General features: G+C 38.4%; 1 protein-coding gene across 1 annotated transcript in view; it reads left to right on the top strand.

Annotated features, from left to right (window-relative positions):
- The window catches only part of DOCK2 (dedicator of cytokinesis 2), a 492,812-nt gene that overhangs the window by 389,686 nt on the left and 90,117 nt on the right, over window positions 1-13,009 (top strand). The window contains exon 30 of the mRNA XM_042850773.2: window positions 1,866-1,944. Coding sequence (XP_042706707.1) covers window positions 1,866-1,944 — 79 coding nt within the window. The remainder of the gene's footprint in view (window positions 1-1,865; window positions 1,945-13,009) is intronic.

Here is a 13,009-nt window from a genome sequence, read left to right as displayed (position 1 = left end):
TGCATGATAGTAAGGGTCAACCTATGCCCTATATACCTCCCCAAGAGGTCTGTAGCACTCCTACTCTCAACCCCTTTGCCTTGGGAAAGGATGCAATGGCCATCAATTCCTAGAGAGAGGGGTTCTGGCCAGTCAAGTTCAACCCTAATAGCAAAGACCACAGTCTTTGTACAATAAATGCACCTTGAAAATGCATTTCTGTTGTTCTGAGCAAATTGTCTGCCTACAGTTCTTAACTAGGGCTGCCAACAGCCCATCTTGGAGTGATCTGGTGCCTACCCCGAGTCTTGGGCACCTGCCCGTCAGCCCTATGGTCCTGCAAGATGCTTTCTGCAGGTTGCTCCACAGCAAAACCATCCATAATAGCTTGGACGGTGGTCTAGGGAGTGGGAAATCTTTCCTGACCTCAAACACGGTGATTATAATTCCCTTTCTGTGTGCAAGAGAAATCCGGTCTGTATCATCACGAGGTCCTGAAACAATAGCTACATAAAACTGGAAGAACAACACTGCTTTTAACACAAATGACTAGGTACCTCTTCCCCCGTCAAGCCCCAATGTCAGGCAGTGAACCCTGTAGACTGTCAGCAAGGGAGTAAGAATCATCCCTGCTCCCACTGGGAGCCCTTGGAATCCATCCCACTGCAAGGGACTGTGCAATCCCTGCCTGGATGGGCCTGTTACTGCCCTTTTGTGATTCCTAATGGCAAACAGCAAGGTCTGTCAGGTCATCAAGAGATCAGTATCCCCACCCTTATAGAGAAACAAAGTGAGGTGAGAAGAAGAGAGGTGTAAGGTGAGACCCCTAAGTCAGTCCTTGCATCATACTGTGGGGCATATTAAATTCATTCCTTGATGAGGAGGGAGTCATGTCTACCAGAACTAAGGCACCAAATAAAGACACTGTTCCCATAATACTTTTAAAGTAGTAAAGGTTAACTGCAACCCAAACGTTGCTGCATGACATCACTAAAATGACCAAAAACTAGGTGTAAACTAAAGTCAAATAGATCACTTTATTTTCAGATTCCAAGCTGAATGAAGTGCATAAAATAAACAAACATCATAAATAATGAGAGGTACAGTTGACTGACTTTTTAATTTGAAGGTTTTATTAGTAATCTACAGAGATAGGTAGGGAAGTTTGTTTTCCAAATATGACTTTTAACATGGCATTGTACTAGGAAAAGGTGCTATGTTTCTAGCTCTTCGAGTTATGACCTGGTGTGCAATAATAGATTCTGACCTTTGTGTTTTTTGCAAAAAATAAAATGTATTAAGTCAATTTAGAGTGTGTATTACAATCTACCTGCAGAAGAAACTGTGAGGAAGCATGAGATTCTGTAGGAAAATCAACAAGCTATACACTGTATATTTTAATTAGGAAAATATACCTTATATTCTTAATAAGCTAACCACCTTTATAATCACAAAAGGTTTGAGTATTTCTGGCTGACAGATCAATGAAAGGAAAGCAATAACATTTCTGTAAACAAAGCATAGCTGTCACATAGAAGGTAAATTGTGTATGAAAGATTTATTATACTGTGTGTTTTCTACAGTTCACTGTAATGTTCAGCAGAACAAAGAAATAACATTGTCCAATTTTTTATATTGAAAACATAATTGAGGAACCTTCTGACAGTCAAATAATGAATGAAACACTTTCACAAAGTATAATGTATTTTAAATGACGTGCTGTTCCAAGGAATGAAGTTTGTGGTATTTTGTGGATGTGTGACTTTTGCTACTTCCAGTTTTGTCATTCTTTAAATAAATGAGCTTTTAATTGCTATCAGACATGATTAGGATATCATTCCAAAGATTACATCCATAAACTTATTCCATTGTTTTTCTCTTTTTAGAGTGTTTTTGAGAGCGATCAACAAATTTGCTGAAACCATGAACCAAAAATTTCTGGAGAATATGGATTTTGAAGTACAGGTATGTACTTAACTACCCTTTTGTGGAGCAAGATTTCCTTAAATAGTGGCTTTCCTCTGAGGAGTGATTATGTACAAATAGCACCTAGATGTGCTTTCTGAATGTAGTCATTGTCACATCTGTTTGGTTTAGTAACTAAATACCCGTTCGTTATATTTTACTTGTGTTACCTGTGCTGAACTGACACAGTTAGGAGAGAGCCGACTGGATTCTGTTTCTTCTTGTGCAATGTCAATGGAATTGGTTAATACATTCCGCTCAGCTGCAATTGTGGAAACCTATAAAAGAAAAGAGGACTTCACATATGTGTACTTAGGGACATAGTTCAAAAGGAGATGTGATTACACAAAGGTAACTAAGGGCATAATTTGAAGTGATGCTGCATAGATATAAGGGCTGGATCCTACGCTCATTCATATCAACAGCAAAATACCTATTGACTACAATGGTGCAGGCTTAGGCCTCCAGTGAGGAAATAATTTAATCTGAAAATGTTATTGGTGATGATGCATGGGAAGTAAATATAATTCCCAGCATGACTCTCAGATCCCAGACTGAGTTTTCAGGAATGGTAGTTAGAACACATTTGTCCATGAGAGCTGAACATATTTGATGTGGAAATCATTGAGGCATAGTGATCGTGGAATGTTATGGTGTGCCACTTTAATAGACTTTCAGAGACAAACCACACTTCAGATCTGTTTTGGTTCCTAGACTATTCCAGCAATAGACATTTATTTTTAATCTTTATTCTTACACTAACCTGATTTTTATTTCTTTTGTTTTGTTTCCAGCACTGTCCTTTATTCTTTCAGAAGCTGCTTTAAATACAACTTGTTTTAATATCAATTGGTCTATCTAAATTTTTATATCTCACTCATTCATTTTAGTATTTAAGCACCTTTGCCTTAGTGCTGTAATGGTGAAGAAGAAATATTAATGTAATTGTTATTTTTATGGCTGGTGACTTTATGCATAGTACTGTACTGTATGCTTCATCTTGCTTTCTGTTGGGGCAAATAAACAGGTTTATGGGGTTCAAAACTAACATTAAAGTATAATTAAGTCAGCACCATATGCAAATGAATGCTGCATAATAAAATTTGATTATTTACATAGACAGAAAATCCCTTAAACGTGGAATTGACTACAGCTTTTAAAATTTATTACACTTGCACCTTCTTTGTATTAAGTGGAGTTGTAAGTAAATGCCTGTGTGCAGAAATTATATAGTTATAACGCTGCAGTATGCTCATTGACTGATTGGCAGCATAATATGGGTTTCAGAGAGACCTCCATGCTCTTTCCTCAGTGTTTACAGGGCAGTGCATTTTAAACTTGCTATTAATGTTGCAAGGTTATGCTTCTTGGTGATTCTGGTCTCTAATATTATATATAGGTGCCAGTTCCTGTTTACCAATTTTAGGAGTTCAGTGGAGTGTTCTTCCCTGCTGGAGGAGAAGCCCCCTCAATCACAATTAACTACTAAGAGGAGGGATATAAGGGTATGAAAGTGCATGAGGGGGGTATAAAAGGGTATATTAAGGGTGAAGGAACCTGATCCAGGTTGACACAGCACTGTGTGGAATGAAGGTTTCATGTCTGCATACAATAGGCAAGGGCCAGCCCTAAGGTAAATAGAGCACCAACATGGAAGGGACACATCACAGGTTCAGGTCTGGTAAGCCCCTTAGAAAAGTCCTAGAGAATATAATAAAGAATAACAATTATAATAAAATGTTTAAAATAACACATACAAATATTTGCTTATTACAGTGATGGCTTCTATGAGCAACTTTAGAGAAATGGAATTCTATAGCAGGAATCAAGTATCAGGGGGTAGCCGTGTTAGTCTGCATCTACAAAAACAACAGGGAGTCTGGTGGCACCTTAAAGACTAACAGATTTATTTGGGCATAAGTTTTCGTGGGTAAAAACCTCACTTCTTCAGGTGCATCTGAAGAAGTGAGGTTTTTACCCACGAAAGCTTATGCCCAAATAAATCTGTTAGTCTTTAAGGTGCCACCAGACTCCTTGTTGTTTTTATAGCAGGAATACAATTCTGTCTTAAATTCTATCACCTTGGTAGTTTTATTCCTATTAAATTTAATAGGGCTTTTCCAGGTGGGAATATCTTTATCTCATTACTTATTGTTTATCTTTGAAAAACTCTAGCTTACTACATGTACACATCTGTGACATTAATACAGTTCCTGACCACTGATATAATAAGAAAAGTGTGTTCTTCCCACTAGCCTAAATGTTTCATTTTGTTAGTGAAAATCCCTCTCATGTTTGACCCAACATGAAACCTATGATCTAATCTTCCTAGTGGCACATCAAGCTACTACACTAATTTCAGTTTGTAATTGATCATTGCCACATCACCTGATTAATCTGAGGCATATATTTGTTGCTTACTTTGTCAGTTCTTCCTAAAAGCAAATTAAATATTTGTGACAGATTGCAGAACGTATCAGGGGGCAGGGGAACTCCCAAAATAAACAGACTATGAAAACTAGAGAACAGAGCATCCATCAACATTCTGCTAAACTACACAGTTGCATCTGTCAAGTGTGAGAGCACTAAAGTCAAGCCAGTAAAAACCTAGTAATCTCATTTCATATAAATTCCTTGTGGCAATATTGTACATTCCTGGATGTTTTTAATAGCATTCTGACTGTATACTTCAGAGACCATATTACTCCTGGGGGAAATCTGTGCCACTGCGCAATGCAGAATTTCACAGAATTCCCTGTTCCCTCCCACAGAATTGGGGCTGCAGAGCTGCTGTCCGCCACTAGGAGCCGCTGCAGAGCCCAGCTCACAGTGAGCAGAGCACACAGCCTGGCTGGGCTAGAGGCTGCATGCTCTGCTTGATCCTTATTCTCCCGGGGACAGGAGAGGGCCTTGGAGACCCTGGTCTGGCAGGACAGTAAAGAAGCTGGGGGCAGTAAAGGCTCTGAGGGTGCTGGTGTCTGGGCCAGGGAATGCCTCATGGCTGGGATCTGGGGGGGAGGGGAGTGGTGGTGTCTGGGCCAGGTGGTGCCCCGTGGCTGGGCTCAGGGGGCCCCACACAGCCCCCTCCAACATCCCCCCGCTGGAACTGGGTTGTCATAGAGGTTTCTTGATCTCTCTACTCCTGGGGGAATATTTTTTTGCTGTTGTCTGTATTGTTAACATAGTTGTTGACAGGTATTTTGAAATAAATTACCCAAACAATTGAAACTGGAGTGATTTTATATTGTGTTATTCTGACCAATAAAATATGCAGAATTTTAAAATATTGTGCGCAGAATTTTTTTTTTTTGGCGCAGAATCCCCCAGGAGTACCATATTAGGGCTTGTTTCTTCTCTGATTACTTATCAGATACCTGGAGGCTTTGTATAGATTAAACAGAATTATGGTAAATAGTACTTTGATTCTTTTGAATATCCTGTACATCAGTGTTGGCACAAGTGGCTTAGAAGTGGAAACCTGAAAATTACACAATTTATTTTTGTTGGCAAAGAATAAGGCAGACTTAAAGACTTAAGGCAGATTTAATAGCACCCCACTACATACTGTGTATAAAAAATATATTTTTACTGGAGCTGACTGAATAATGGGGGTAATTATCTCTAATATTTTCATGATTCACTCTTATTCATTGGGATCTTTTGTTAATTATGTGTGAATATTGGAATGATTACGTAGTATCCATGAAAATGTTCAGGGGTCCTGAAAGTTTCACTACTTTCTACAGTTTTCATCATTCATCGTTCAGATCTGCAATTTTAAAATTTTGTTATGCAATCAGGGATCAGAATCAATATTTTGTGACCAGTCACACGCCAAAAATAATTAATTGTAAATACTTGAAGTGAACAATTCCTGACCAACAACTAGTGTGAATTGTTCACTGAATTATTGCAAATACTGTGTATATTTGCATCATTGGGACTGATTTATATACAACATGCAAACCTTAAAAAAAGGTAAAATTGTTGAGTATTTTGTGACTAGCATTTGTGGCATTTTTCCATTCTATTATTTTTCCAGAATAAGTCATAAATGGTTAAAGTGAGGAAAATATTTTACCCAATGATTAAACTATTGCAGTGTTTTTCTTTGCTTTTTTCCCATTCTTGAGAGTTATCAAGATACCTGTAACTGGAAGAACTTTGTACTTAAGTTTTTCTTTAAGTGAATTTAAAGCTTGTGGAAATGTGCCAATCTGACGTTCGAGCTCCAGAAGTTCACTGCTTATACACACAGCACGCACAATACAGGTACTCAAACTCTCCTGCTCTGCCTCGCTCAATGTGCCTAAGCTCTGATCTAGAAAAACCACCTTAAATGGGAATAAGAGGTTATGTCTGTTTCCGTTTAATCTTTGACCTCTCTAATGAAACTACAACTAAGGAGATTAATTGTGGTGGTGCTTTTGTTGTGGAAGGTTGTTGTTTTTTTGAGCCCATTCTACCTGCTTGAATTGTCCATGAACAGAACTGGCATTATAGTAAGGATATGGTTTGTTAAAGTAAGTCTCAGCCTCACTTGAAGAATCTGGCCATACACATGAAAAAGAAGAAAGCTTCTCTATTTTGACCATCAGCACAGATGGGGAATGGTGTACACACAAAACTGTGACACTTTCCTATCTTGGTATAACATATTTTAGAAGATCCCTCTGCAGCTGTCATTGTTTTTAGATTTAATCTTTGGGGTATTTCCTAGATTTTTTTTTATTGTTTATTCAGCTAATAGTTTGTTCATTGTGTTCTGGTTTCAGTGCTGCATGTTTTTGCTTTAGTATTTAATTAATCAAGTAACATCAGCAGGCTAATTAATCATAACACAGCATCTGTTTTACAATGAAAAAACTCAGATTTTTACTTTTAAAACTTCCTGTCATTAGTCATTCATTAGTTCATTGTGCTTTGTGCTGTTTAATACACAACACTGACAAAAAAACTAAAGCTAAAAATTATTCCCTCCCCACCGTATAGTATCTTTTATCTGAATGTTTCAGTATTTGGCTTAACTTTTGTAATTCTTGTTGTAATTTAGGTAAATATTGTGTTAATTTTACTGATGAATAAACTGAAGCAAAAAGATATTAGATGACATGAGCAAAATCACACAGTAAGATCAGTGCTGAAACTGGAAATAGAACAGCTGGATTCCTGGTTCCCAATCCTTAGCTAAAAACTATATGCTATCACCACCTTAATGCAATAGATATACAAACTGGTGTAAAATCAGATACAGAGAATTGGGCAGTTGATTGAAGTCTGACATCAATCAAGTTGGTTATCCCCAAGATTTCAAACAAGTTTTAGTCATATAGTTTTCATTAGCATCAGTGGGAATTGTTATTACTCCTGGGGGAATTCTGCACCAAAATTTTAAAATTCTGCGCACAATATTTTCAAATTCTGCAAAATTCTGCATATTTTCTTTGTCAAAATAACAGAATATAATCACACCAGTTTCAATTATTTTGGTAATTTATTTCAAAATACCTGTCAGCAAGTATGTCTGTAACAATACAGACAAAAAAAAATAAGATTCAGAAAATGAATTTTGACAAGTAGATTCCTTACTTAGCATATTAATACAGAACTCTGAGTAGTAATTCATTTAAACTACAATACAGAACCATATTTCCTGCACCCCCCAGAAGCAGTGCAAAGGCTGGGGGGAAGTCCGGGAGGAGCTGAGGGAGATGGAAATAATTACTGGGAAGGATCCTGGTGTGAACTTGGAGGGTTGTTCCAAGTATGGGTGGGAAAAATACGGAACAGGGTTTTTTGCGAGGCAGGGAGGCACTGTTAGGGAGCTTCTCCCATACAGACCCTAGCTGACCCCTAGCCTCTCCCATTCAGTCAGGTACATGTGTTCCTCCACCCCCACTCAGACATCCACTCCCCTATCCCCATGTGTCCTTGCACTCCCTGTCCACATGTGTCCCTTCACCTCCACTCAGACACGCACTCCCCCCATCCCCATGTGCCTCTGTGCCCCTATTCACACACCCTCTCTCCCTATGTAGCTCTGCACTCCCCCCATCACCATGTGGCCTTGCACCTCCCTTCCCCCTATGGACCTGTGTCTCCACTCCTATTCAGACCTTGCCCCAGTCTGTCCGCCCCCACTAGACCAGTCTGACATCCCCTCCCAGCACCCCACGCTGTCCGGGTCTCCATAGCCCCTGTCTCCTGACCTGGCCTGCTGTGAAGAAGATTCTGCAGGCTCTTTCTCTTCCTCTGGTGGGTAAAAGGCAGAACTACAGCAACTTTTCAGTAGAAGCTTTTTCTTCACAAAAACATTAAAACTATGCATGGCTTATTAATTATGCCTGGAGCAGAATTCCCCCAGTTTCTCTCTAAAAACACAGGGGGGAGGGAAATGTTTTGCAGTAAATAGGGAATTAAACAAAACTCAATAATGGGAAATACATAGATATTACTTTGAAATTTTACTTTTACATTTTTCCGGCTTTTTAAACAAAGAGAGTTTGAGTACAATAAAGTTTGGGTGTTACTAAATTAGGCATGGGTGATACTATACAGTAGCAACACACTTCTGCATCAAAAATGTGAATGCACTTACTGTATATATAAAAAGGAAGTCGTAAAGTCTGCTAAAAATGTTGCTGATAGATAATGTTCCTTGTGCAGTATTTTGGGATGGGAATGAATAGGCGGAAGAGGTTTGTAAATAGCATAACTTTTGGTATTTATAAACCAGTCAGCCACAGATTGGTGGCATTATGAGTAATTTTGGATAGTACTGTCACAGTTTCAGGGTTAACTGCACCTTTGACCTTCCCTCACACCCCAACACCAGCCAGCTCTTCCTCGAGTGCACCCACTTAAGGTTTCAGGCTTCATAGCGATCACCTCTCTCAGGTGGAGACCCTCCCTCCAGACCAGGAGTTTAACCTTTCAGTCACTCTGCTCCTCAGTGTGATTTTCCTAGCAGGTCTGACCAAGGTCCAACACCTGTGGTTAACCTTCTGCCAGGGGTTGCAATAGTGTATACCAGTTACCAAACAGCCTTCATAAAGCCAAATACATTTATTCTTAGGGCAAAAGCATTAGAGAGAAAACATTTATTTAATAAAGTTCCTACATACTTACTAATAGCTTACCAGGGATCACTGCCAACTGCAGCATAGGAGGTAGGTGTCAATCTTTCAAATCTTTCAACTGGGTTTAATCTCCTGGTTACCAGTTCATATTGGGTTTCAGATCAAGAACCAGAGCCACATTGGGACAGTTCAGCCATTTCTTTACATGGGTTGGGGTCTTTGACCTCTGCGTTCCTGTAACAGATCAATGGCCCTCTCAGAAAGGTGTCAGAGTAAGGTGCCACAAGTACTCCTGTTCTTCTTTTTGCGGATTCAGAAAGGTGTGTGTGTGTTAGTGCATAACCAGTGTTATGGGATTTGCATTAATCATCCCCTAATCTTTTTCCAGATTCCACAGGAAACCCATCCCTAGGAACACACAAATAGAAATCACCTGTATTGATACAAAAGGCCATTCTATAGCTCATACTGTCTGGCCCATCTCAATGTAATGGCTTTCAGAGGTTTTCATGCTTTGAGCATAATATAGAATGTGGTCCCGAAAGATGCTGCATGTGATTGCAATATGTCACAAGTACATTTTAGTTAGCAGTTCAAATTATGGCATGATCTTCAGAGATACAGAAAATATTCTGATCTTTATAAATGCTGTTGTTGACATAACATGTTTGATACAATTTTTTTAGCAAGTTGCATTGAGGTTTATTTTATAAATGATGCCCAGCTGTTGCAATGAGTTATGAATAAGTAATAGGATTTGTGCTTCAAGCTCTAACCCACCCCATTTGAGAGTTTGAGTGGCGGAGTTACGTAATGGAAAGACTAAAAACAAATAAAAATATAAAAGTTAAACCTTTGTGTTTTTGAGAAACAAAATGTATTCCTATTCTGAAAAAAACCTATCCCTGTTTGTTCAAGGGTCAGAGATTTAGTACTCGGTAGCTCCTCTGCAAAGCAGTCTCTTGTATCAGATGTGTGTGTCTTGGCAATTTCTGGTTTCAAAGAGAAAGGGATGAATAAAGTTCCAGTTGAAGTATACAGGATTGAACATGTGCAGTGTGATTAGATTAGATTCAGGAATATTGGGAGCCAGTATAAAGGCAGCTAATGTAATATCCTTAACATTATTCAAATTACCCAGATGGAATAAGCTCAGTAGAGAAAATAGAAGATTGCATGTGTGTGTGAAGAAAAAAATATGGTACTATATTATTTATAGATGTATCTATAAGCTTTTTGCAAATAACATAAGTATCTTATTAAATGCTTTGGGCTGTTTGGAAGGCAGTGAAGGAGGAAGATATCTCTATATGAAGAAAATAAGATTTGTTAGTCCTTCAAAAAAAGAGAGAAAAAAGGGAGAAAGTCCTTGTCATTTAAACGCACTGTGCAGTAAGGTTGAGAATTTTTCATAGACATGACTATGTGGTAGACCATCTAACCAAATGGAACAACTGGACTGTGAAATGATTGAGCAAACAAAAAAGGCTGTTAAGTCGAGAGTGAAAGCATTGGGGAGAATTCCACTACTGAGATATAGTCCATTAAATGGAGGAAATAAGGTTGCTGGTCTTTTTGTGAGATTCAAAGGCAGGATTGCATTTTAACTGAAAATATGCATCCACCTGCAAGGCAGGAAATGATACCAAAATTAATAACAATGTATATAATGAAAGATTTAAAAGGGAGTGATGTATCTAGGGAACAATGATTAGACTTTTTAAAGTTTAAGATTAAAATGAAAAGGCATGCAGTCAAAACCAAAAATATTACACCCTGCAAAGACAAACTTCAATAGGATGCACAACCTAGCAGTGATGTGCTTCTTATATTCTATCAAGGGGTTCCCAATTAAATTTCCTCCCTTAGGCTGTAATAAGCTCAGTGCCGAGGGTACACATGCTTAATTATGAATCAATTGTTTTCCCATTTAAACCCACACTCATTCGTAACCAAGGAGGGTGGCAGCACCACCTCACAAACAAACTTATAAAATGTAGCACTTTTCTGGATATATTACCCCTTTTGATCTTTAAAAAACAACAACAACAACATTGGGACACAATCAGCACCGAGTGTAAGAATGGGCAACCCTGCTGAGTTTTGGGAACTTAGGCCTCTAACTTCAATGCTGTTGCAACCACACCATGCCTGAATTTTGTCCACTGCATATATTTATGATAGGACATATCACTGAAGCTTTGTGAATTGAAGGGGATGGTGAAGACCTGGCTGTGGGGTCAGAGATTGAGGTCCCCTTCTCTGGGACTTCTATGAAAATACCTTCAACTTAATTTATTTTTCTGTTTGGAATAGAAAAATGATAGTAATACAAATAAATAAATGCTCTGAAGAAGCATTTATGTTTGCGTCCCAGGGATAAGTCATCTGTTACATCAGAGGATCTGTTTAGATTGTCTGCCCTCAAAGGCTTTTACAAGTTGTTGAGTTACAGATGGTTTGGAGGAATAAGGTATTGTGGACAGACCACTTCATCACTAGTCTGTTGAATCTTCACAATCTATTGTCCTTGACTCTGAATACAGTGGCCCCCTAAACAGTCAGATGATCTGAAATTGATGAATAGGAGTGAACCTGACCAGATCCCTGTTCTGAATGCACCAACTATGACTGAGGTTTTGAAATCTTACACCATAGCTGTGCAGGAGGCACCTATCTTTTTGATAAACCATATGAGGAGTTAGAAAGGTTGCCTTGGAACTGCACAATTCTGTTTGTGTGATGAGCTATCTTCTTGGTTATCTCAGGTTGTTTATATTTGGTATTTTCCAATTATTTTGTGAATAAGGTAGCCAAGAATTAGATAATTGTCTGTATAGAAGAGACCACGTATAGAAGAGACAAATAGACTTTTCTGCTTGAGGTTCTAGCATTGTTGGGGAATGGTGTAGTCCATAACATATAAGTTGTATTCAAGAGCATCTTGTCTGGTGAAAGTCAGTGAGAAGGTGTTGGCTCCATTATTTGAGTCGAGGGGCAAGATGACAGCTTTTTGGAAAGAAACAAATAGTGAGCCTTCATGTAACACCAATCAAAGTTCATGGAGTTTTGCATGAACAAGCACTGCAGAATTGAGCCTGAAACCAAATTTGGTTTACACACTATGTATTTGGGATCACTCAGTTGCCATGGAAATATAGGACAGATTTCAATGGGGAGGCATGCAATGTGCATTCTGCAACAGAAGTAACAACACAACAGAGTTAGAAGAGATGGGGAAGAATAGTTGCAAATGGGAAGATGGAGTATATATCTTTATAATGGCCAAGTTTGTTGATAACACAACATTGTCAGCCCCACAGCAAACACACTATAGAGAAAACAAATTCAACGTGATTAGGATTGATTAGGTATATGAGAGGATCATAAAGTGCAGAGTGGGAGAGAGTGGGGACCAAAACCATTCATCAGATCTTAAGTCCAGAAACCAAACATAGACAACAGGACAAAGATTGTGAATATACGTTAATTCTCTTTGTTCAGTATTGGAGTTAAACTGGAAAGCAATGTGTTTATGCACAGAAACATGAGTTTCCGGTAGAAGTTATGGCATTATATAAATCACTACCCCTCTGAGTTTAGGAAAATATATTCATTTTTGTATTATTTGAGGTACACTAATGAGATGTGGTGGGGGGAATCAACAAAGAACAAATCAAGTGATTTGGTTTGAACATGGGGGGAGGTATAACAGTTTAGGAAAGGTTACATGGAATTGGCACATACAGAGGGAGACTAAAAGCAGACTCTTAGAAAATGGTATGATATGATATGAAAGTAACTTGTAGGTTAGATACAGAGATTGATAAAACATATGACAGTATATTTCATAACTGAGTTTAATATTTTAACTTCTTGCTTGACTCTCCTGCATTTTGAATGTATTAATGAAATTCCTAGTAGAGCGACTGTAAGCTGCACTGTATTCAGCATCTATAATTTTCTTCTTTTACTTTTTTTTTTTT

This window comes from Chrysemys picta, chromosome 8 (genome assembly GCF_011386835.1).
Source record: "Chrysemys picta bellii isolate R12L10 chromosome 8, ASM1138683v2, whole genome shotgun sequence".
Classification (NCBI taxonomy): domain Eukaryota; kingdom Metazoa; phylum Chordata; order Testudines; family Emydidae; genus Chrysemys; species Chrysemys picta.
The sequence above is the reverse complement of the archived record's forward strand: the minus strand, read 5'-3'. Positions and strand labels throughout refer to the sequence as shown.